We start from the raw sequence: 26,187 nt of genomic DNA, 5'->3' as shown, positions 1-26,187 counted from the left end.
TTGTATCAGGCAGTCGTCCAGGTATGGATATATTTGGATTCCCTGAAGCCTGCAGTGGCGATTACTGATGCCAGGCATTTCGTGAACACTCTGGGCAGTAGATAAGCCAAAGGGCAATGCTGAGAATTGATAATGCTCTGATCCTGCAAGAAATGTGAGGTATGTTCTGCAATTTGGTGGTATGGGGCGTGCAGGTATGCCTCCTTGAGATCTAGAGTCACCAGCCAATACTCCTTGCCCAGCATGGGAAGAAGTTGCTGTAGGGTCAGCATTTTGAATTTTGGAACAATGATGAATGTGTTTAAAGCGGACAGGTCGAGAATAGGCCTCCAATTTTTCTCTTTTCTTGGTACCAGGAATAGTCTGGAGTAAAATCTCTTTCCTTGTTCCATAGATGGTACCCTTTCCACAGCTCTCATCTTTGCTAATTGAGCTATTTGTTTTAGAGCTTCTGTCTTTTGATTTGGTGGTAGGTTTGGCATTCCTCATTTTCCTGGTAAAGTATGGAAATGAAACCTGTAGCCTTGGTCTATAGTTTGCAAAATCCACTTGTCTCTTGTGATGTAGTGCCAGTTTTTTGAAAATAAGGCTAACTTTCCGCCTAAGGGTGCTGCTATTTGTTCCCTGGTAGGCGGTGCCAGAGCCAAGTCACTGTGATTGTCCTGTTGCAGTGGTAGTAGTTGTGTCTGTGCCTCGCTGGTTGTTACCTTGCCACTGGCGTCCCCTGTAGGCACCTCCTCTGGATTGATTTCTGCCTCTTGAGCGCCTATTCCTGCCTCTCTGTGTTTTAGAGGAGTCTGAAAAGGACCAATTTTGGAAGGCCAGTTCCTGCTAAACCTTGGAGGCTGAACCTGTAAGAAATCTTTCACTGTTTGTACAGATTTTGCCTTCTCTTCCATTTTCTTCAGTACCTGCTGAGCAGGAGAACCAAATAAACTGACCTTATCCATAGGAGCATCTAATAGTTTTGCTTTAACATGATCCGGCAAGACCTGTTCTTTCAACCATGCATGCCTTCTTATAACTGTGCCAGTCATGGCTGATCTAAAGGAAGCCTCCAGTGCATCATAGCCACATTTTAAGGAATGGTTACTAACCTGCTGAATGTTATGCACCATTTCTAGAACATATTTCTTATCTAAAGAATCATCAGAGGACAGTTTCTTAGTTAACTGATCAAGCATAAACTCCTGGTATTGGATCATATGAAACTGACAGTTCAATGCCCTAGCTGAGAGAGTAGCAAAGGTGTATACTTTTTTACCCCATCTCTCTAAGGACCTGGATTCCCTTTCAAAGGGGAGAGGGTTTTTAACTGAGGTCGAAGCTACTGCCTTAGGCCCCTGGGAGATAGTCTCGGGATCTGCAAAAGGAGCCTTGTATAAATGGTGATGTGTGTCCGGGACCCTGTAGAACCTATCGGGCTTAGCAGGGGCTGGAGGCAAAGTATCAGGAGCAGTGCAAGCATCATTAAATGCATCATCTACAACAGGAAGAACTGGAGGTATAGCTAAAGGCATATGTTGTGGTAAATGCAAAAAGGTCCTAAGCCTTTTCCTTGAATCTGAGAAATCTTGCCCCTGCCATTGGAATTGCTCTCTCATGGCATGTAAGGTTTCCCCAAAGGAAAATTCCTCTGGTGGAGAGGCAGAAGGAATAGATTCCTCAGCATCGGAGTCTTCATAAGTAGAAAAAGGAGCCTCTGGATGGTCTGTATTGTCTGTATCATCAGAAGAATCATCTGAGGACACTGGCTCAGGGGGCTCTGCTCTAGGTCTCTTTTCTGGAGGAGGTTGAGAGGCCCTGTTTGGATGAGATTGGGATCCCCTTATTAAAGAGATGAGATCCTCTGCCAGAGTGAGCATTTGGGAACTGGAACTGGGCCTGTGAGAGGGGGGCTTAACAGGCACAGACTTAGAAGTTTTGGCTGCTTTAGCCCTGGCAAAGGCCTTTATGGACATGGCTGCAGGGGGCCTAGTAGCACCACGTGCAGGGGTTGAAACATCCAAAGGGATGGTGTCAGATAATTCTTGTGAAACCACAGTAGCAGGTTGAATTTCAGAGGCCGAATCAACCAGGTTAGAAGGGGCCTCGGTAGTAGTCATGGATTCGGCTGAAGATAGAACCGTTTGCTCGGTTTCGGCCGAAACCGAGACACTCATGTTTGCTTAACCGCGGTTTCGGCGGAAACCGCGGACCGCGAGTGTCGGTCCTTTTCTTTGCGTTTCTTAACAACTTGTGAAGTCGGAGGATCCGACGGCATTATGTACGCAAAATCTGAGCCGAAAAACTGTTCAGCAAACTCCGACCGACGTCTAAGCGTCCGTCGGTTGAAAGAAGCACAGGCTAAACAAGCTGCTACGTCGTGGTCTGGGCCTAAACAAGGTAAGCAGTAAGAGTGGAAATCTTTATGAGGTATTTGTTTCCCACAAGTTAAACAGTTATTCACTTTTTCTGACATCAGTTGAGGCAAGAAAGAGTCCCCAACGGGGTACTTAGCTTTTTAGAAGTCTTCGAAGTAGTATTCGGTAGTAGTAATCTCTGGATCTGACCGACCGGCACTTGCGAACAGCTTCTGCTTCGGGCGCCACGTGGCAAGAAAGACTGAGGAAAATGGCGTCGGCTGATGCCTTTATACCCGAAGAACTGCAGCTATGACGTCGGGTGAAGTGCGACACCAGCCGAGGCCAGACCCAGACTTTGGAATCCGGCCGACCGAAGGGCTGCCTGACGACAGGACAACCCATTTGTAAGGACTGCAGATGCATCCTTGAAGGACATCCCTGTAATATCTGTCAGGCTTAACAGGAGCTCGAGGTAAGGAGTCAGGGGTAAGACTAGACTCCGAAAACACATCAGCTACAATATCTAACACAGGTGGGATAGCTAGTGGCCTGTGTTCAGGTAGTAAAAGGAAATCCCTGAGCCTCTTTTTACATTCTGAAAAATCTTGGCTCTCCCAGTGGAAATGCTCCCTCATGGTATGCAAGGTTTCCCCAAAAGAATAGTCCTCTGGCGGAGAAGCTGAAGGTATAGATTCTTCAGCATCAGAATCCTCATGGGGGGAAGAGAATATTCCTGATCAGAAGAGGAATCAGAAGAAACAGAAACCTGATCTGAAGATTCATAGTCAGTCTCTTGCCTAGGCCTCTTATCAGGAAGGGGATGGGAAAGTACAGTTTTGTACCTACCATAAATGTAGATGTTCGAGTGTTCACGCTGCTGCAGTCATCATACTTGGGTTATCCTGCCGTCAGGTGGTCCCGCAGTCGGCCAGAGTTCCAAAGTCTTGGCCCGGCGTCGGTTGCTGTCGCTTCTTCCTTGACGTCAGTGCGCCAGGGGTATACAAGATGCATCCAATACCATTTTCTTCAGTTTTTCTTGCCCCAGATGTCAGTTGCCCCCAAGTAGGTAGGCAATACATATTGCTAATAACAAGTATACATATAAAATAAAAACAATACCTTCAGTTACAAGCAAATACACCACAAAGGTTGTACAGGATAGAAAGGTATAAATAAGGCCAGCTAGTTCAGAGGGGATGGAAGGAGGGTAACCTGGACTGCAGCAGTGTGAACACTCTTACATCTACATTTATGGCAGGTACAAAACTGTACTATGTTCGTGTTACACTGCTGCAGTCATCACACTTGGGTAGAATCCCAAAGCTAAGGTTGGGTGGCTGGTCTATAAAGAGTTAGGATTGGCTATGAGGTCCTGCAGAACTGCAGTGGCAAATCCTGCTCTGGATTTAGAGTAAAGAGGCAGGTGGTAATGCTTGGTAAAGGTGTGCACTGAACTCCTAAGTTGCAGCCTCCAAAATTTCCTTGGTAGGTACTCCTCTGAGAAAGGTCGTTGAAGTGGCTGTAGCCCTGGTGGAATGTGGCCTAATGCTATTTTGGACTGATTTTCCATGCTGTGTGTAGCAGTAACGAATACAGTGTCCTATCCATTTGGATATAGTCTACTTTGAGATAGCCTTGCCCTGTGATCCTGCAGCATATGCTACAAACAGTTGCTCAGTTTTCCTGATAGCTTTTGTTTTGTCCAAGTAGAAGTGTACCTGCCTGTGTATGTCCAAAGAATGCAGAAGTTTCTCCCCTTTATTCTGGGGGTTTGGATAAAAAGTTGGCAAATGGATAGTTTGGTTAAGAGCCACACTAGATACCACCTTTGGCATAAAGGTAGGGTTTGTCCTTAAAGAAACCCTGTCCTGATGAAAAATTATAAAAGGTTCCACTGCCATTAATGCCTGTAGCTCTGAGACTCTTCGTGCTGAAGTTACTGCCAGGAGCAGAGCTGTTTTCCAGGATAAAAATTTTAGATTGGCTGTATTGGCTGGCTCAAAAGGTGGCACGGTCAGTTTTTCCAAAATTAAATTGAGGTCCCAAGTTGGTGTTGGTGCTCTCCGGGGCAGTCTTATGTTTTTAGCCCCTCTGAGGTACTGCTTTAGCAAGGGATGAGAGAATAAAGGAGGATCCGTGTTGTAATGTGCTGAAATGGCAGAAGCGTGGATCTTAATTGATGAGAAGGATAGGCCTCTGTCCAGCATCTCAGTTAAGTATTGTAAAATCTGAGGAATGTTTGAAACAAGAGGGTCAAGGCTTTGAGCCTGGTTCCAGGCGCAGAATCTCGAGGTGTTGCCTGTTTGACTAATGAATCTGCCATGCACCCAGGTTTAGGGTTTTGAGCTGACCGTGCAGGATCTGACTGTTTTGTTGAGTCAGAAGGTGTGGAATTTGAGGCAAAATCCGTTGTGGGCCTTGAGCTAGGTTCCTTAAGATAGGGTACCAGTGCTGGCGTGGCCAGTCTGGAGCAATCAGGATCATCTGTGGTTCCTTTTGTCTGGCTTTTAGGAGTACCTTTGAAAGGAGAGGCAGAGGCGGGAAGGCATAAACTTTTAGGTTTTTCCAGCTGAACAAAAGAGCATCCACTTTCCATGCTTGTTTGTGATAGGTCCTTGTGCAGAATTTTTGTAGTTGGCAATTCAGTGAGGAGGCAAAAAGATCTATGTCTGGGCACCCCCATTTTTGCGTTACCATGCTGAAGATTTGTGGATTCAATTTCCATTCGTGAGGGTCCATGATATTTCAGCTTAGATCGCCTGCCAGAGTATTTTTCTTTCCTGGCAGGAATTGTGCTTGCAGGTGAACTTGGTACGTTAAAGCTGTGTTCCACAAGGTCATGGCTTGCCTGCATAGTGGATAAGAATGAGTGCCCCCCTGCTTGTTTATGTACCACATTACTGTGGTGTTGTCTGTCTTTAATAATAATTGTCCTGGATGCAGAAGGTCCTTGAAAGCTGTTAGGGCATTTTGAACAGCCAACATCTCTTTTTGATTGATGTGAAGATGCATCTGGTCCGTGGACAACTTGCCCTGAATGCATTTTCCTGCCATGTGTGCTCCCCAGGCGTAATCCGAAGCATCTGTTGTTAGAGTCTGCATGGCTGTGGGTAGGGTGAAAGGCTGACCCTTGTTTAGGTGACATGCCTGTGCCCACCATCGAAACTCCTGTTGTAGGCAGGGAATCATTGGTATTACTGCTTCTAAACTGTGAGAGTGTTGAGTCCAAACACTTTTTAGGTACCACTGTACTTTCCTCATATGCAGTCTGGCATATGGTATTAGTAGTATGCAGAATGCCATGAATCCCAGGGCCTGCAGAATTTTTCTTGCAGGGAGATGGGACTTTTTTGCCAGTAATTGAAAATATTGAGTTAGTTGAACTTGTTTGTCTGGCGTGAGGCAAGCCATCTGGGCCGTTGTATTTAAGCTGGCACCCAGGAATATAATCTGTTGTGAGGGCACTAGTTTCGACTTCTTTTCGTTTACTGTGTACCCTAGAGAAGTTAGCAACCTTTTTACAAATGCCAGATGCTGTAGAAGAATGTCCTTTGTCTCTGCTTGAATGAGGCAGTTGTCCATGTATGGATACATTTGAATTCCTTTTTGTCTGCAAAATGCAATTACTGGTGCCAGGCAGTTTGTGAAGACCCTGGGCGCAGTAGATAAGCCAAAGGGCAGTGCAGAGAATTGGTAGTGCATTGTACCAGCTTTGAATGTGAGGTATCTTCTGCAATTTTGTCTGATAGGGACATGTAGGTATGCCTCTTTGAGGTCCAGAGTAACAAGCCAAGCGTTCTTGCCCAGCATGGGTAGAAGCTGTTGTAATGTCAACATTTTGAATTTCGGAATATCCAGGTAAGTATTTAGAATTGAAAGGTCTAGTATGGGCCTCCAAGCCTTGTCCTTTCTGGGGACCAGGAAGAGTCAAATCCTTCTCCTTGTTCCTGCTGTGGTACTTTTTGAATAGCTCTCGTGTCCATGAGGGCTGAAATTTGTTTTTGTGCCTCTGCCCATTGATTTTGTGGCAGGTCTGGCATTCTTTTTAGCCTTGGTAAAGTATGAAAGTGGAACCTGTAACCTTGAGACACAATATTCAGAACCCATTTGTCTTGGGTGATTGCCAGTTTTGAGAAAAAAAGTGCTAGTTTCCCCCCAAGGGGGCTTCCAAAAGGGAAGTACTTGGCGTACAAAGGGGAAAGTCATTGTGACCGTTTCCTGTAAGGTTCAGACTTGTCCTCACCTCCTTTTGGGGTTGTGCCCCACTGTCGTTGTTTGTTTGAGCCTTGGGGTTGAGATCTGCCTCTTGGGCATCTGTATCTGCCTCTCTGTGGCCTGTCTGACACTGGAAAGGACCAATTTTTTTGTAGGCCAATTTCTGCTAAATCGAGGTGGCTGTAACTGTAAGAAATCCTTGACTGTTTGCATAGATTTAGCTTTATCCTCCATTTTCTTTAACACCTCTTCTGCCTTAACACCAAACAAGGTATCATGCTGTAAAGGAGCATCCAATAATTTTGCCTTAACATGATCAGGTAAACTCTGTTCTTTTAACCAAGCATGCCTTCGAATCACTGAAGCTGTAACTGCGGCTCTACAAGAGGCCTCTAAAGAATCAAAACCACATTGCAGAGTATGTTTTCCCACCTGTTCAACTGCATGCAATAAATCCTGCATTTCTTTACAATGAGGAGCTTCTGAGCTTGCAAGCATTTTCTGTTTTAACTGAGCCATTAAATATTGTTGGTACTTAAGCATGTGAAACTGGCAATTTAAAGCTCTTACTGCTAAAGTTGCAGAAGTGTATACTTTCTTCCCCCATCTATCCAAAGCTCTGGAATCTCTGTCAGAGGGTACTGGATTTTTTGCAATGGAAGCCTTAACCCCTTTTGGACCATGGGAAATAGTTTCTGGATCAGCAGAAGGGTTTTTATAAAGAAACTTGTGAGAGTCGGGGGCTCTGTAGTACCTATCTGGCTTGGCTGGTGCAGGGGGCAAGGAATCGGGAGATAAGCTGGATTCAGAAAACACATCATCCACAATATCTAGCACAGGTAGAATAGCCAGGGGCCTGTGCTGAGGCAATGAAAGGAAATCCCTGAGCCTTTTCTTGGATTCTGAGTAATCCTGACTTTCCCAATGAAAATGCTCCCTCATGGTATGTAAAGTTTCCCCAAAAGAATAATCCTCAGGAGGAGAGGCTGAAGGGATAGATTCTTCAGCATCAGAGTCCACATAGGGGGGTAGAGAGTATCCCTGGTCTGAAGAGGAATCTGAGGAAATGGAAACCTGATCAGAGGAATCCTAGTCTGTATCCTGCCTAGGCCTTTTCTCAGAAGGGGGATGGGAACCCCTGATTAGAGTAATGAGGTCTTCGGCCATTTTTAGCATCTGTTTCTTAGGCATGGAGGTCTGTCCAGGAGAATGCTGTACTTGTTTCTTTGTCTTTAGTGGTACTTTTGTCTTGGCTGTTGTTTTAATGGTAGGTTGTGAAGGTCTGAAAACACACTCAGAAGCCGATGCCTGCACAGCGGCTCCGGACCCATCTGAGGGACTAGTTTCCGTGGGCCCAATACCTTGAGTTTCCAGAGGCCTAGTTGTCTCCACGTGGGAGACGGAGGCGGCCTGTGGGTCTGAGGTAGCGGGTGTCAGTGGCTGCGAAAGCGCCTCACTGAGAACCGGCGACTGGCCTAGAAGAGGTTTCGTCATCGGTTTTGGGCCTCGGATGCCTGTCTTTATCCTTGTCCTTGCGTTTTTTCAGTATTGCCGTAGTCAGGTTGATCCGACGGCATAGTATAATTGAACCCTCGGCCATAGTGCAAAGCAAAATCAAAACGTCTTTTTATAGTGCATTTGTTAAATCTAGCACAAAACTGACAACTAGTGACATTGTGATCAGGGTCTAGGCATGGAATACAGTAAGAGTGGAAGTCCTTATGAGGTATTTGCTTTCCACAAGAAATACAATTAACTTTTTCTGACATCGGTCTGAGGCAAGACAAAAGTTTCCCCAACGGGGTACTTGGCTTTATTGAAGACTTCGGATCTGAAATTCAGGAGTTGGCCGACCGGCACTTGCGAACTGCTTCTGCTTCGGGCACCGCGCGGCAAGAAAGACTGGAAAAAATGGCGTCGGATGAATCTTGTATACCCCTTGCGCACTGACGTCAGGGAAGAAGCGACAGCAACCGACGCCGGACCAAGACTTTGGAAGTCTGGCCAACTGCAGGACCGTCTGACGGCAGGATAACCCAAGTGTGATGAATGCAGCAGTGTAACACGATGAACATCCTCTGATCAAGGTAATGAAATCTTCGGCCATTTTGAGCATCTGTTTTTTGGGCATAGAAGCCTGTCCACTTGGCTCGTGAGTTTGCTTCTTTGCTTTAGAAAGTGTTGTAGTCTTTGCCTTAGAAGCGGAGGTTGGTTTAATGTAAAGATGTTTAGGTCTGAATACACCCTCAGAAGCCGATGCCTGCTCGGCCGCTCTGGACCCATCTGAAGGAATAGTATCCGAGGCTCCAATACCTTGAGTTTCCAGCGGCATGGCCGACTCCACGTGGAAGTCGGTAGCGGCCTGCGACTCTAAAGTAGCGGGTGTCAGAGGCTGTGAAAGCGCCTCACTGAGAACCGGCGACTGGCTTAGGAGAAGCTTCATCGTCGGTTTTGGGCCTCGGTTGTCTATCTCTCTCCTTTTCTTTGAGTTTTTTGTGAACTTCGGTAGTCGGATGGCTATCTGACGACATTTCTGGATAATTAAACCGGCATCCAAAAGAGTTTAAAGCAAAATCATATCGACGCTTAATAGTGCGTTTGTTAAATCTAGCACAAAACAGACAACCAGCAATGTTGTGATCAGGACCTAGGCAAGGAATACAGTAATAATGAAAGTCCTTATGAGGCATTTGCTTTCCACAAGAAATACAATTATTTACTTTTTCTGACATCGGTCTGGAGCAAGAAAAAAGTATCCCCAACGGGGTACTTAGCTTTATTGAAGACTTCAGATCTGAAACTCCAACACAAAAATCTCAGGAGTCAGCTGACCGGCACTTGCGAACTGCTTCGGGCACCGCACTTCATGAAAGACTAAATAAAATGGCGTCAGCTGCATTTTTTATACCTCTAATGACCTGACGTCAGGGAAGGGGTGACAGCAGCAGACGCAGGACTCAGGACTTTGGAATTCAGGCCGACTGAGGGCAACCTGCCAGCAGGATTACCCAAATGTAATGACTGCAACAGTGAAACATGAAGAACATCACATCATCAACAATGTCTAATACTGGAGGAATTGCCAAAGGCCTATGCTGAGGAAGAAGAAGGAAATCCCTAAGCCTCTTCTTTGATTCATAAAAATCCTGACACTCCCTATGAAAATGTTCCCTTAAAGTATGCAAGGTTTCCCGAAAAGAATAATCCTCAGGAGGAGATGCAGATGGAATGGATTCTTCTGCATCTGAATCCTCATAGGGTGGAACAGAAAATTCCTGAACAGAAGAGGAATCAGAAGAAATGGAAACCTGATATGAAGATTCAAAATCAGTGTCCTGCCTAGGCCTCTTAGCAGGGGAGAGTTGGGAACCCCTGATCAAGGTAATTAAGCCCTCAGCCATTTTGATCATCTGTTTTTTAGGCATAAGGGCCTGAGCACATGGCTCATGCGTCGGTTTTTTAGACTTAGAATATGTTTTTGTTCTTGTTTTTGAAGCTGGTGTCGGTCTTATATAAAAATGTTCAGGCCTAAAAACACTCTCAGAAGCCGGTGCCTGCTCAGCGGCTCCAGACCCATCCAAGGGAGAGACATTCACGGGTTCAATACTCTGAGAAACTCGCGGCATACCGAACTCCGCATGGGTCTCGGTAGAGGCCTGAGACTCAAAAGTAGCGGGTATCAGGGGCTGCAAAAGCGCCTCACTGAGTACCGGCGACTGGCTTGGGAGAAGCTTTGTCATCGGTTTTGGACCTCAACGGTCTGGCTTTTTCTTTGCGTTTTTTGTAAGCTCCGGTAGTCAGATTTCACGACAACATTTCAGGGTAATTAAATCTGGATCCAAAATATTTTGAAGCAAAAATATACAGACGCTTAATAGTGCGTTGGTTAAATCTAGCACAAAAACGACAGCAAGGCACGCTATGATCTGGGCCTAGGCAAGGAATACAGTACAAATGAAAATCCTTATCCACAAGTAATGCAATTATTAACTTTTACTGACATCGGTAGGAGCAAGAAAAAACGTTTCCCCAACAGGGTACTTAGCTTTAGTTGAAGACTTTGGTTCTGAAACGCAAATGCGAAAATTTCAGGAGTCGACTGACTGGCACTTGCGAACTGCTTCTGCTTTGGGCACTGCGTGGCAAGAAAGACTGAATAAAATGCCGTCGGCTGCATGTTTTATACCCCTGACGTCATGTAAGAGGAGACAGCAACCGACGCAGGACCCAAGACTTTGTTATTCAGGCTGACTGAGGGCAACCTGCCATCAGATTACCCAAATGTAATGACTGCAACAGTGAAACACGAAGAACATCTAGCATATGAAGCTATCCCCTCTTTCATAAATCCCTTCAAATGTTTGGCATAATTGTCATGGTATGCAGCACACTTGTGAAACAGAACCCTCAAATGTCGATTAGTAGCCAATACTTCAGACAATGGAACATATTAGCTAGAGTATCACAGGAGTCCATGCCAGACCTGTTAATTTACTCGGCCTAAATTAATAACCTACCATCTGGGCTAATCTAAACCGCAATTTTACGCAGACAAAAACAGTTCTTTACTAAAAGAACTTTAGTGCAATTTGGAACGAACAAAAAAAAGGATCTAGTTATTAACTGCAAGAAAACAACCGGAGTTTTTTGCCACCGCATAATTAAAGGCAATAATACCCTAGTTCATAATTAAAGGCAATAATACCCTAGTTGAAACAAACCCATATGGAACACCAGTTCTAACTGCAACTTGGCCAACATATCTAGGTGCCAAAAGTACAGTTGTGTACCTACCATAAAATGTAGATGTTCGAGTGTATTCACTGTTGCAGTCATTACACTTGGGGTTATCCTGCTGGCAGGTGACCCGTAGTTGGCCCGAGTTCCAAAGTCTTGGTCCGGCGTCGGTTGCTGTCGCCTCTTCCCTGATGTCAGAGCGCCAGGGGTATAAAAGTTGCAACCAACGCCATTTTCTTCAGTTTTTCCTGCCCCAGATGTCAGGTGCCCCCAGATATGAAGGCTGTAAAGATAAAAATATGCCAAACAACCATGCATATATCACTAAATACATTTTCTTCTTCTAAAAGCAAATACACCACATAGGTTGTATAGAGTTGAGAAGTAGAAAATAGTCCCAGCAAAGAGGGGGATGGCGGGTGGGTAACCAGGACTGCCACAGTGAATACACTTGAACATTTACATTTATGGTAGGTACACAACTGTACTATGTTCATCGTGTTTCACTGTTGCAGTCATTACACTTGGGTAGAATCCCAAACCTTTAGGTAGGGTGGTTGGGTCTAGATTGGATTTGGCGAGGCTAACAAGCCCTGCAGAACTGGAGTGGCAAAGCCCGCTCTGGATTTGGAGTAGAGAGGTAGGTGGTAGTGCTTGGTAAAAGTGTGCACTGAGCTCCAGGTTGCAGCTTCTAATATGTCTTTGGTTGGTACTCCTCTGAGGAAAGCTGCTGAAGTGGCTGCTGCTCTGGTATAATGAGGCCGAATGCCCTTAGGCACAGATTTGCCATGTTGTGCATAACAGAAGCGGATGCAGTGTCCTATCCATTTGGAGATGGTCTGCTTTGTAATAGGTTTTCCTTGTGATCCTGCAGCATATGCTACAAACAGTTGCTCAGTTTTTCTGAAAGCTTTTGTTTTGTTCAAGTAGAAACATAGCAGCCTGTGAATATCCAAAGAATGCAGAAGTCTTTCCCCTTTATTCTGGGGATATGGGTAGAAAGTAAGCAAATGAATAGTTTGGTTTAAGGCCACATTGGAGACCACTTTTGGCATGGATGTTGGGTTCGTCCTTAGAGAAACCCTGTCCTGGTGAAAAATGAGGAAAGGTTCCACAGCCATCAATGCCTGTAACTCTGAAACTCTTCTTGCTGAAGTAATTGCTAGGAGCAGAGCAGTTTTCCATGACAAGAATTTTAGATCAGCTGTGCTGGCTGGTTCAAAAGGAGGCAGTGTTAGTTTTTCTAAAACAAAATTGCGGTCCCAAGTAGGTACTGGTGCTCTCCTAGGGGGTCTTATATTCTTTGCCCCTCTGAGATACTGTCGTAGTAGAGGATGTGAAAAAATAGGAGAATCCCTATTGTAATGAGCTGAAATGGCAGAGGCATGGATTTTAATAGAAGAAAATGATGGGCCTTTGTCCAACATCTCAGTCAGATATTGTAAAATCTGAGGCATATTACGGACCAGTGGATCGAGCCCTTGTGCCTGGTTCCAAGCACAGAATCTTTTCCATTTTTCCGCATAAGATTTCCTAGTGCTGGGTCTTCTGGCTTCCAAAATTACATCCATAACAGCTTTAGAAATAGGTGCGGTCTGAGTGGCTACATTATCTGCCATGCTGCCAGGTTTAAGGTTCTGAGTTGACTGTGCAGAATCCGATTGTTTTGCTGTGTCAGAAGATGAGGGATTTGAGGTAGAGGCCAAGGTGGGCCTTGGAACAAAATCTTTAGGATTGGGTACCAGTGCTGGCATGGCCAGTCTGGTGCAATCAGGATCATTTTTGGCCTCTCTTGTCTGACTTTTAGAAGCACCTTGGTGAGAAGAGGCATCGGAGGGAAGGCACTGACCGTCAGATTTTTCCAGTTGAAAGATAGAGCATCCACTTTCCATGCTTGACAGTGAGAAGTCTTTGTGCAAAATTTCTGTAATTGGCAATTGTGAGGGGAGGCAAATAGATCTATGTCTGGGCGTCCCTATTCCCTTGTTATCATGTTGAACACTTGTGGATTTAGCTTCCATTCATGAGGATCCATGAGATTTCTACTTAGTTCGTCTGCCAGTGTATTTTTTGTTCCTGGCAGGAATTGTGCTTGCAGATGTACCTGGTAGTTCAGTGCTGTGTTCCACAAAGTCATGGCTTGTCTGCATAGGGGGTAGGAATGTGTGCCCCCTTGCTTGTTTATGTACCACATAACTGTGGTATTGTCCGTCCTTATTAATAATTGTCCTGGATGTATTAGGTCCTTGAAGGCAGTCAGGGCATTTTCTAGAGCTAGCATCTCTTTTTGATTGATGTGAAGATGCAGTTGTTCCTTGGGCCACGTGCCCTGAATACATTCTCCTGCCATATGTGCTCCCCAGGCGTAATCTGATGCATCCGTTATTGTCTGCCTGGCTGTAGGTAAGGTGAAAGGCTGTCCCTTGTTGTGGTGACAGGCCTGTGACCACCATCGAAACTCCTGTTGTAGGCAGGGAATCAAGGTTATGATTGTCTCTAGGCTGTGACAATGCTGAGTCCAAACACTTTTTAGATACCACTGTAGTTTCCTCACATGCAGTTTGGCATATGGAATTAGTAGAATGCAAGATGCCATGAAACCCAGGGCCTGCAGAATTTTTCTTGCAGGGAGCTGGGTCTTTGTTACCATCATTTGAAAGTACTGAGTCAGTTGCCTTTGTTTGTCTGATGTGAGATAAGCCATCTGGGTAGTTGTATTCAAGCTTGCACCCAGGAATATTATCTCTTGAGAGGGCACTAGTTTTGATTTATTTTCGTTTACTGTGTACCCTAGGCAAAGTAGTAATCTTTTTACAACTTCCAAGTGCTTTAGAAGAATGTCCTTGCTCTCTGCTTGAATAAGGCAGTCGTCCAAGTAGGGATATATATGAATTCCTCTTTGCCTGCAAAATGCAATTACTGGTGCCAGGCATTTTGTGAAGACCCTGGGCACAGTAGATAAGCCAAAGGGCAGTGCAGAGAATTGGTAATGCATTGAGCCTGCTATAAATCTGAGGTATCTTCTGCACGATTGTCTGATTGGGACGTGCAGGTATGCCTCCTTGAGATCCAAAGTAACTAGCCAAGCCTCTTTGCCCAGCATGGGCAGGAGTTGTTGAAGTGTTAACATTTTGAATTTTGGAACATCCAGGAAAGTATTTAGGATTGACAGGTCCAGTATTGGTCTCCATGCTTTGTCCTTTCTGGGTACTAGGAAAAGTCGTGAGTAAAATCCTTGGCCCTGTTCTTCTTGTGGAACATTTTGAATAGCTCCCATATCCATAAGAGCTGCAATTGTTTTTGTGCTTCTGCCCATTGGTTTTGAGGCAGGTTTGGCATACCTTTTGATTTTGGAAGCGTGTGAAAGTGGAACCTGTACCCTTGAGAAACTATATTCAACACCCACTGGTCTTGGGTGGTCATGTGCCAATTTTTTGAGAAAAGTGCTAGCTTTCCCCTTAGGGGTGCTGTCAACTGGTAAGTGTTTGGCATTTGCAGAGGCAAGTCATTGTGACGGTTTCCTATAAGGTTGTGATTTGTCTTCACCCCCTTTGGGGGCTGAAGAACCCCATTGTTTAGGTCTGTAGGAGCCTTGGGGCTGAGATCTGCCTCTTGGGTGTCTGTATCTGCCTCTTTGTTGCCTGTCTGACACTGGAAACTACCAATTTTTTGAAGGCCAGTTCCTGCTAAATCTAGGTGGCTGAACCTGTAAGAAATCTTTCACAGTTTGCATTGACTTTGCTTTATCCTCCATTTTCTTTAAAACCTCTTCTGCCTTAACACCAAAGTATCATGCTGAAGTGGAGCATCCAATAATTTCATTTTAACATGATCAGGTAAACTTTGTTCTTTCAACCAAGCATGTCTTCGAATAACTGAGCCTGTAACTGCGGCTCTACAAGAAGCTTCTAATGAATCAAAACCACATTGCAGAGTATGCTTTCCCACTTGTTCAACTGCATGCAATAAATCCTGCATTTCTTTACAGTCAGGACCTTCTGTACTTGTAACCATTTTCTGCTTTACCAAAGACATGAGATACTGCTGATATTTAAGCATGTGAAACTGACAGTTTAAAGCTCTTACAGCTAAAGTAGCAGAAGTGTAAACTTTTATCCCCCATCTGTCCAGAGCTCTGGAATCCCTATCTGAGGGAACAGGATTTTTGGCAGTGGAAGTTTTAACCCCTTTTGGACCCTGAGAAATAGTTTCTGGGTCCGCAGTGGGGTTTTTGTAAAGAAATGTATGAGAGTTAGGGACCCTGTAGTACCTGCATGGCTTTACTGGTGCAGGGGGGTAAAGAATCTGGAGACAGACTGGATTTAGAAAAAACAATCAACAATATCAAGCACAGGGGGATAGCCAAGGGCCTGTGCTGAAGCAATAGAAGGAAATCTCTGAGCCTTTTCTTGGATTCTGAATAATCCTGGCTCTCCCAATGGAAATGTTCCCTCATGGTGTGCAGGGTTTCCCTAAAAGAGTAATCCTCAGGTGGTGAGGCTGAAGGAATGGACTCTTCAGCATCAGAGTCCTCATAGGGAGGGAGAGAATAGCCCTGGTCAGAGGATGAATCAGAAGAAATGGAAACCTGATCAGAGGAATCATAATCAGTGTCTTGCCTAGGCCTTTTGTCAGGAGGGGGATGGGAGCCCCTGATTAAAGTAATAAGGTCTTTGGCCATTTTAAGCATCTGTTTCTTAGGCATGGATGACTGTTCTGGAGAATGCTGTACTTGCTTCTTTGTCTTTAATGGTGTTTTTGACTTTGACTTTGCCTTTGCTGCTGCAGTAGCTTTAATTGTAAGTTGTGAAGGTCTGAAAACACCCTCAGAGGCTGGTGCCTGCTCAGCGGCTCCAGACCCATCTGAGGGTATATTTTCCGTAGGCCCAATACCTTGAGTTTCCACAGGCCTCGGTGTCTTCACGTGGCTGTCGGTTGCGGTCTGTGGTTCTGAGGTAGCGGGTGTCAGGGGCTGCAAAAGTGCCTCACTGAGAACCGGCGACTGGCCTAGAGGAGGCTTAGTCGGTTTTGGACCTCGGATGCCTGTCATTTTCTTTGTCTTTGCGTTTTTTATACATTCCGGTCGTCGGTTATTCCGACGGCATTATGTAATTAAATCTTCATCCAAAATAATGTAAAGCAAAATCAAACCGACGTTTAATAGTGCATTTATTAAATCTAGCACCAAACCAACAACTAGCGACGTCGTGGTCAGGGCCTAGGCAAGGAATGCAGTAAGAGTGGAAGTCCTTATGAGGTATTTGCTTCCCACAAGAAATACAATTATTAACTTTTACTGACATCGGTCTGGAGTAAGAAAAAGTTTCCCCAACGAGGCACTTAGCTTTATTGAAGACTTCAGTTCTGAAATTCAATTTTGAAAATCTCAGGAGTCGGCCAACTGGCACTTGGGAACTGCTTATGCTTCGGGCACCGCGCGGCAAGAAAGACTGCAGAAAATGGCATCGGTTGCAACTTTTATACCCCTGGCGCTCTGACGTCAGGGAAGAGGCAACAGCAACCGACGCCGGACCAAGACTTTGGAACTCGGGCCGACTATGGGTCGCCTGCCAGCAGGATAACCCCAAGTGTAATGACTGCAACAGTGAAACACGTTGAACATCTGGAACAACTTGCATTTTTATCCTCCTGAGTCTTCATACAATAAAAATTAACTAATGAACACATCAACTTAACCCACCACAAGAAGCTATGTCAATCCATATGCTAATACCCAAAACAGTATACTGCTTGCCAATAATAGCTCTTGGCAAAAAAACACCACAAACAGCAAAAGTAGCTACAAATTAAATATGACATTTTATCACCCTTGTCAGTTTAGGGAAAAAGTTGCCAGATCTTACTACAAAAATCAAACTGGCTGCCTATCAATACAAGATCCGCTTGCTTACAATTGTCATATTATTAAAATACAGATATGGTCTATACTCACATCCAGATTACAGCACAAGAAATATTAGCTTCTTTTTTTTTTTTTTTTGCTATAATACAAATAACACAGCCACACTTCAGATTTCCCTTAATAAACACAAACGGAAAAAGGTATTTTTAAAGACATCAACAGCCTCAAGAAATCAGAAGACTACGAACTTCAAAAATTTCAAAGGAAACCCTTAAAACACACAAGGAATAAATACAAAATGTTCCCGTTTACCACAAGATAACCACTTATACAAGTTTATGCCATACAAATTACTACAATGAAACAGAACTTTGTATCGCCTTGGGGATAACATTAACTGTAGGCACATGAACACTGTACACATGTACTATGTTACAAAGGGTTTCATAGGATAAGTCAAAGGGTTCTTTACTCATGGAGAGATGTGTGTGTTAAAATCACTGGTAGCACAATTATGTTAGAATCACATTGTCAAACACTGACAATAATATAATTATGTGATATTTCCCTTGATTTGCAGTCGAGCAACCTCAGAGTTAGTTGCAGGAGTGTGTGGGCAGAACTACCAGATTTGGGGGGGGTGGCGGGGGGGGGGGTGAAAAGTACAGTTTTGTATCTACCATAAATGTAGATTTTCGAGTGCTCATACAGCTGCAGTCATTACAAATGGGTTATCCTGCTGTCAGGCGGGGTCCTCGGTCGGCCGAATTCCAAAGTCTAGGTCCGGCGTCGGCTGTCGTCGCTTCTTCCCTGACGTCAGTGTGGCAGGGGTATAAAAGAGGCAGCCGACGCCATCTTCTTCAGTTTTTCTTGCCCCAGATGTCAGGTGCCCCCAGAAGGAAGGCAAAACATAAATTTATGTAATCATGCAATGTAGAATAATCAGAAAACATTTGTTGCAAGCAAATACACCATAAAAGAATACCCCAAATAGGTTGTATGAGAAGGTGTTTGTCATAAGGCCTGTCCTAAGAGGGGACGGAGGGGGAGGTAACCTGGACTGCAGCTGTATGAGCGATCGAACATCTACATTTATGGTAGGTACAAAACTGTGCTATGTTCATCGTGCATACAGCTGCAGTCATTACAGATGGGAAGAATCCCAAAGCTAAGTAGGGGTGGCAGGCATTAAGTGGAACTAGGAGGAGCGAGGATGCCCTGCAAGACTGCTGTGGCAAATCCCGCTCTAGATTTAGAGTATAGTGGAAGGTGATAGTGCTTGGAGAAAGTGTGCACTGAACTCCAAGTGGCTGCTTCCAAAATGTCCTTGGTAGGGACCCCCCTGAGGAAAGCTACAGAGGTAGCTGTTGGCCCTGGTGGAGTGGGATCTGATGCATGTAGGCACAGTTTTTCCATTAAATGAGTAACAAAAGCGTATGCAGTGGGCTATCCATTTTGAGATTGTCTGTTTGGAAATAGCCTTTCCTTGAGCACCTGTAGCATAGGACACAAATAGTTGCTCGGATTTCCTGAATGGCTTTGTCCTGTCCAAATAATAATGAAGTTGTCTGTGAATGTCCAAGGAATGAAGTAGTCTTTCCCCTTTGTTTTGTGGATTAGGATAAAAGGAAGGTAAAGTGGATAGTCTGATTCAAAGCTACACTGGATACTACCTTTGGCATAAAGGTAGGGTTGGCTCGTAAGGAAACTCTGTCCTGATGGAAAATGATGAAAGGTTGCACAGCCATGAGGGCCTGTAGCTCAGAAACCCTGCGTGCTGAGGTGATAGCCAGAAGGAAGGCTATTTTCCATGACAAGTATTGTAATTCTGTTGAAGAAGCTGGCTCGAAGGGAGGAAGGGTCAGCTTTTCCAATACGAAGTTGAGGTCCCAAGCAGGGACTGGTGGTTTCCTTGGGGGTTTTATATTCTTTGCCCCTCTGAGGAACTGCCTTAAGAGAGGATGAGAGAATAAAGGAGGATCTGTGTTGTATTGTGCAGAAATGGCTAAAGCGTGGATTTTTATGGAGGAGAAGGATAGTCCACTGTTTAACATCTCAGCTAGGTACTATAAAATTTGAGGGAAATTTATTACCAAAGGATTCTGGCCCTTTTCTTGATTCCAGGCACAAAATCGTTTCCATTTGGCAGAGTAGGCTTTTCTAGTAGAAGGTCTTCTGGCCTCCAAGATGACATCCTGCACCTCCTTGGAGAGGAGGGTCTGTTGGGAGATTGAGGAATTCTCCATGCAGCTAGATTTAGGGTTTTGAGCTGGCTGTGAAGGGTTTTGTAGTTGTGCTGGGACAACAGAAGAGGGACTAGAGGTAGGATCCATGGTGGGGAATGTGTCCGGCTCTTCAGGAGCGTATACCAGTGTTGTCTTGTCCAGTCTGGAGCAATGAGAATCATTTTCGGCCTCTCTGCTCTGGCTTTTAATAGAACTTTGGGCAGCAGAGGAAGAGGCGGGAAGGCATAGACTGTCAACGTTGTCCAATTGAAAGAAAGTGCATCCACTTTCCAGGCCTGTGGATGATAGGTCCTTGAACAAATTTTTTTCAACTGATAATTTCTGTGGGTAGCAAAGAGATCTATGTCTGGCTGTCCCCATGCCCGAGTTATCTTTGTGAAAACTTGAGGATGCAACTTCCATTCGTGTGGATCTGTCAGATTTCTGCTTAGGTTGTCTGCCAGTGTGTTTTCGTTCCCTGGCAGGAATTGTGCCTGTAGCTGAATTTGCAATTCCAGTGCTATGTTCCATAGGGTCATGGCTTGCCTGCACAGGGGGTATGAATGAGTTTCCCCCCTGTTTGTTTATGTACCACATCACTGTGGTGTTGTCTGTCCTTATCAATAGCTGGCCTGGATGCAGTAGGTCTTTGAAGGTCATAATAGCATTTTGCACGGCTAGCATTTCCTTTTGGTCGATGTGTAGGTGCTTCTCTTTTTGGGACCATTTTCCCTGAATGGACTGATCTGTCATGTGTGCTCCCCAGGTGTAGTCTGAGGCGTCTGTTGTGATGATTTGAGTAGCTTGAGGTACACAGAAAGGGAGACCTGTGTTTCTTTGGCATGCTTGAGCCCACCACAGAAATTCCTTTTGAAGGCATGGAATGAGTGGTATAATTGTTTCCAAGCTGTGGCTGTGTTGAGACCATAAGTTTTTTAGGTACCATTGAAGTTTCCTCATATGCAGCTTTGCGCATGGGATTAGTAGGATGCAAGATGCCATGAATCCCACAGCCTGCAGGACTTTCCTTGCAGTCAGCCTGGTGAAAGTTGCCATTTTGCTGAAGTATTGAGACAGTTGCCCTTGTTTCTCTGGCGTGAGGCAGGCCATCTGGGCGGTTGTATTCAAGCTGGCACCCAGGAAAATTATTTGTTGAGAGGGTATTAGTTTTGATTGTTTTTTGTTGACTGTGTATCCCAGGAAGTTCAACAGTTTTATTACAAATGCCAGGTGTTGCAGTAGTATGTCCTTGCTGTCCGCTTGGATCAGGCAGTCATCCAGATATGGGTAGATTTGTATCCCTTGTAGTCTGCAGAAGGCAATTACTGATGCCAAGCATTTCATAAACACTCTGGGCGCAGTAGATAAGCCAAAGGGCAATGCAGAGAATTGATAATGGGTTGAACCGGCAAGAAATCTGAGGTATCTTCTGCAATCTTGTCTGATAGGGACATGCAGGTATGCCTCCTTGAGGTCCAGTGTTACCAGCCAAGACTCCTTGCCCAGCATGGGAAGAAGCTGCTGTAATGTGAGCATATTGAATTTTGGTACCTGTAGATATGTGTTTAGGATGGATAGGTCTAAGATAGGTCTCCAATCTTTGTCTTTCCTTGGTACCAGGAATAGTCTGGAATAAAACCCTTGACCTTGTTCTTTTGCAGGTACCTCTTGAATCGCTTTCATGTCCATGAGAGCTGAAATTTGTTTTTGTGACTCTGCCCTTTGATTTTGTGGCAGGTTTGGCATGCCTCTCATTTTTGGAAGGGTGTGAAAGTGGAACCTGTAGCCTCAGTCTATAATGTCCAGAATCCATTTCTCTTTTGTAACAATATGCCAATTGTTTTGCGAATAATGCCAGTTTTCCGCCCAAAGGTGCTGCCATTAAAGCTTTGCTTGGCAGGTATAGGGGGAAGTCATTGTGTCTGTTTTCTAAATGACTGTGATCTATCTTCTCCACCTCTTGGGGTTGGTGCTTGCCACTGTCTGGCTCTGAAAGATCCTTGAGGTTGCCCTCTACCCCTTGGGCATCTGTATCTGCCCCTTTGAGGTCTGTCCATGGCTGGAAAGGACCAATTTTTTAAAGGCCAGTTTCTGCTGAAACGTGGAGGTTGTACCTTTAGGAAATCTTTCACTGTTTGCATTGATTTCGCTTTTTCCTCCATTTTCTTTAGTACCTCCTCAGCTTTAACACCAAACAATACATCTTTTTGAAGAGGTTCATCTAATAATTTAGCTTTGACATGATCTGGTAAGGCTTGCTCTTTGAGCCAAGCATGCCTACGTATAACAGACCCCGTAACAGCAGCTCTACATGAGGCCTCTAAAGCATCAAAACCACACTGCAAGGTATGTTTACCCACTTGCTCTGCACCATGCAACAAATCCTGCAACTCTTTTAAATCTGGTTGTTCTGGTTGTGTCATTTTGCTTTTCAACTGAGATAACAAAAACTGTTGATACTTTAACATATAGAACTGACAGTTTAATGCCCTCATGGTTAAAGTGGCCGAGGTGTACACCTTTTCCCCCCACCTTTCTAAAGCTCTGGAATCTCTCTCTGAAGGTAATGGGTTTTTAGCAGTAGAGGCCTTAATTCCCTTGGGACCCTGTGAAATAGTTTCTGGGTCAGCAGTATGGCTTTTGTATAGGAACTGGTGAGAATCAGGAACCCGGTTATACCGGTCTGGTTTAACAAGAGCTGGAAGCAAAGAATCTGGATTAAGGCTGGCTTCTGTGTACACATCATCCAATATATCTAAAACATGAGGGATAACCAGGGGCCTATGCTGGGGGAGCAAAAGAAATTCCCTAAGCCTTTTCTTGGAATCTGAGTAATCTTGGCCTTCCCAGTGAAAGTGTTCCCTCAATGTATGTAGGGATTCCCCAAAAGAGTAGTCCTCAGGGGGGGAGACTGAGGGAATAGACTCCTCTGCATCAGAGTCTTCGAAAGGGGAATAGGCATAATCCTGGTCCTCAGAATGTTCTGAGGTAATAGAGGCTTGATCTGAGGAAGGGTAGTCTTCCTCTAATCTGTACCTTTTGTCAGAGGGGGGTTGAGAACCCCTGATAAGAGTAATCAAATCCTCAGCCATTTTGAGCATCTGTTTTTTAGGCATGGGGCCTTGAGAGGGGGTCTGAGGGCCCTGTTTTTTGGTTTTCATGGCTGCTTTAGATTTAGTGAAAGCTTTAATAGAGAAGGAGGAAGGCCTGAAGACACTTTGAGAAATGGCAGGCCTGTCTAAACTCTGAGTTTCCCCGCCAAGACTGGCATCGGTATCTGCAGTAGGAATGGGGACCGAGGAGCCTGCAACCTCGGGTATTGAAGACACCGGTACTGTAGTGTCATCGGTACTCAGGGGCTGCGTAGGCGCCTCGCTGAGCACCGGAGAACCGGTAGTCGGCCTTAGCGTGGTCTCAGTAGTCGGTGCGGACCTCGTATGTCGGTCCTTATCTTTGCGTCTTTTACTCAAAACTTGAGTCGGAGTATCCAACGACATAATATAATTAATTTTTTTGCCAAAATAGTGAAGGGCAAACTCCGCCTGGCGCTTAATAGTGCGCTTGTTGAATCTAGCACAAAAACGGCAGGCCGAGACGTCGTGGTCTGGGCCTAAGCAAGGTATACAGAAAGAGTGGAAATCCTTATGCGGTATTTGCTTCCCACATGAAATGCAATTATTAACTTTGTCTGACATCGGTCTGAGGCAAGAAAAGATTCCCCAACGGGGTACTTAGCTTTCAAGAAGACTTCGGCTGAAATATTTTCGTAAATCTCAGGAGCTGGCCGACTGGCACTTGCGAACTGCTTCTGCTTCGGGCACTGTGCGGCAAGAAAGACTTAAGAAGATGGCGTCGGCTGCCTCTTTTAAAGCCCTGCCGCACTGACGTCAGGGAAGAAGCGACGACAACTGACGCCGGACCTAGACTTTGGAATTCGGCCGACCGAGGACCCGCCTGACGGCAGGATAACCCATCTGTAATGACTGCAGCTGTATGCACGATGAACATCCCCAGACGTAAAAAATGCTGCAATATTTTTGTTTTGTAGGTGTATGCTTTTGTTGTAAATACATGTTAGTATTCTATTCTCAAAATTAATCTTTCGATAATATTTTACCTCCTCAAGAGCTGCAACCAATATCAAAAGCATTTGCTAATTAATGGAGCCTATTGCTTGTTTTAATACTTCATCTCTACCTCAGACTGCTCACTGCTGCTTTCCCTTATGCATTTCTTCCTTTGCTCAGTGATGCAAGATGCATTATTTATATTTTTGCTAGATCACAAATGAAAACAGACTGTTTACATTTGTGATTATGATTTTTAACTTAAGTGGTCGCAAATGAAACTGGTCAATGACACATTTTATCAAAACAGCAAATGGAAACAATTTTTAATGTCCTGTCATATATGTCTTGCTATCAAACTACTGCTTTGAAATACATAAAGACATTAAAAAAATGAATTCCATATGGCTACAGAATAGCAGAATTACATAAATACACAATGTAACAGCCTACATGGCCTGAGTCTTGGCAGAAAATGGCCTTTGGATCAGCCCACCAATGTTGTTAAAGTATTATAAAACGTACCAGCCTTGTTTTTCAGCAAAGTGCACTTCCTCCAAACACAGGACAATGAAATCTGCATCCTAGGCATAAACAGTACAAAGCAATCAACTGCTAAGAGCTCCCACTACCATAACTTAGAGGAACTTCACCGCTCACCGCTTTCCTATCAGAAGATTTATCTGTTATAACCCAGGTCCTTTGAAATAATGTACTACTTTGTAGCACCATCATATAACTAAGCTTAATTCATTAGGATCTTACTGCAAACTTCACTCAATCAGAACAAATGTCCCTCTGTCAAACCCAGTACATTGCCCTAAGAATTCATTAAAAACAGAAAAAAAAATTTTTTTTTTTACTTACAAATGAGAAGTTGTCATTGTTTTTGCATTCCGTGACTGTGTCACATGACATGCTTTGGTGAGCAAAGAGTCTAAAAAAAGTTCCAATGCACGAGCTACAAATAAATGTTAAGGAAAGCCTTTACAAAAAAATAAATAAAAAAGGCATACAGACCCGCACACACAAACGTGCCTGCAGTATACAGTTTTCATAGACTATACAAAATCTACAATCAGAGTCTAGCATCTTATGATCTAATGTGTGTGCTTGTGGCACTTCATTCAAAGATGTTACCAGAACACAAAAAGCAACCTGCTTTTAATTTACCTTTAAAGAACATTTAAAAGACAACCTCTGGATAAGACATTTTCTTAAAATGACAACTTTAGTAAGGCATTACAACACCTGGAAATATATAAAACTTAACTCGCTGAGGCTTGAGAAGTCCCTGGCTTCTTGAATGCTTTGAAGACAAGAAACCACTTACATCTGAAGATGTTTTTCCCAAAAATCATGTACAGAACACATTCTTTATATGAATTCATAGCGGTGGTGGTGCTGCGGTAGCGTTGTCACCTCACAGTAAGACGCTGACCGGTTCGACTCTCAGCTAGAGCGTCTTCTGCATGGAGACATGCGTGAATGGGCGTACCTTCATTGAAGGTTGTGCGTTAGGGCTGGCAACTCAGCACGTAAAAATCAACTGCCAATCATTAGCGGACCGGAGTTCCACTGTGGCGACCCCTAACCGGGAAAAGCCGAAAGACACAACAACAAAGTATCTTCAAAACAATACGAGGAAAAAAAAAACATAAAACAGTAAAGTTCTTCCTCAAATCTTTAAAAATATACAATGGTTTCACTATAAGAAGTGTATCTGGAGTTGCTGATTTTACATTTCAGATTTCTTGCCAAAAAACATTAACATACACAAACAAACAGTAAAGTCACTGCAGTTGTGCAAAACAGATCCAGCATACCAGGAGCAATGTTCATCCTTCTGACAGCTTTCCAATAATGTATGATATCTGGGTCCCTATCACATTATCAGTTTCAAAACTTCGATCATCACAAGGCCGAGACCATATAATCGAAGTTTTGAAATTTCAAAAGCTTTGAATGGAGATTGCCATACAGTGCAGAACAGTAAATTTACCATTTTCCTCACTGTAGTGCGATCTTAGAGTTGGTATATTTAATTATCAGGGGATGTGGATGGTGCAGCTCCCCACATGGGGGGTACAAAAATGTAAAAAAAAAAATTATTTTCTAAGTTTCAAAATTTTGATCATATGGTCTCGGCCATATGACATTCAAAGTTTTGAAACTTTCGATAATGTGATGGAGACTCGACACTGGACAAAATACAGAAATTACGTATACAACTTTTTCTTAACATTTTAAGACAGCAATGTTAATCAAAAAACTATTTAGTTCAATTAATAAATATCACTGGCAAAATTGTGTTTCTTAATGACATGCAAGACAGAACATCATTTGTTTACCTGTAGGTTACGCAACTTCTATGATATACATACAGGTAAGAAAGTATTGCTAATATCCATGAAGTACAGTTGTGTAAGTAAACTTATCATTACAGTAGACATTTAAATAATCATTGCTGCAATATCCCTGGCTGTATGGGTTATATTCCACCAAGGATACAACAACTTCAAAACCTTCCGAACACCTTCCACATTCTCAGTCAGCTAGAGCTGTGCTGAATCAAGCAATTGACAGCTTTCATGCCAAAAAAGACATGGAGGTTTAGCCCTGAAAGGACAATGCTACGAACAAAAAACAACAATTGTCCATACCCTGGCATAAACAACACACCAAAAAACAAGGAAAATGGAGGGATGGAGCAGTGTAATTCTAATATCTTCTGT

The 26,187-nt window shown here is 44.1% G+C and overlaps 1 protein-coding gene across 2 annotated transcripts in view; it reads right to left on the bottom strand.

Annotated features, from left to right (window-relative positions):
- Window positions 1-26,187, bottom strand: part of DRAP1 (DR1 associated protein 1) — an 868,088-nt gene that overhangs the window by 470,217 nt on the left and 371,684 nt on the right. For both annotated transcript variants that reach the window (XM_044073779.1, XM_044073778.1), the window contains exon 3: window positions 24,320-24,413. In XM_044073779.1, the coding sequence (XP_043929714.1) occupies window positions 24,320-24,413 (94 nt within the window). The remainder of the gene's footprint in view (window positions 1-24,319; window positions 24,414-26,187) is intronic.

Source organism: Protopterus annectens, chromosome 6.part0 (assembly GCF_019279795.1).
Source record: "Protopterus annectens isolate FY-2018-M chromosome 6.part0, PAN1.0, whole genome shotgun sequence".
Classification (NCBI taxonomy): Eukaryota; Metazoa; Chordata; order Ceratodontiformes; family Protopteridae; genus Protopterus; species Protopterus annectens.
Note: the sequence above shows the minus strand (reverse complement) of the source record. Positions and strands in the feature narration are given on the sequence as shown.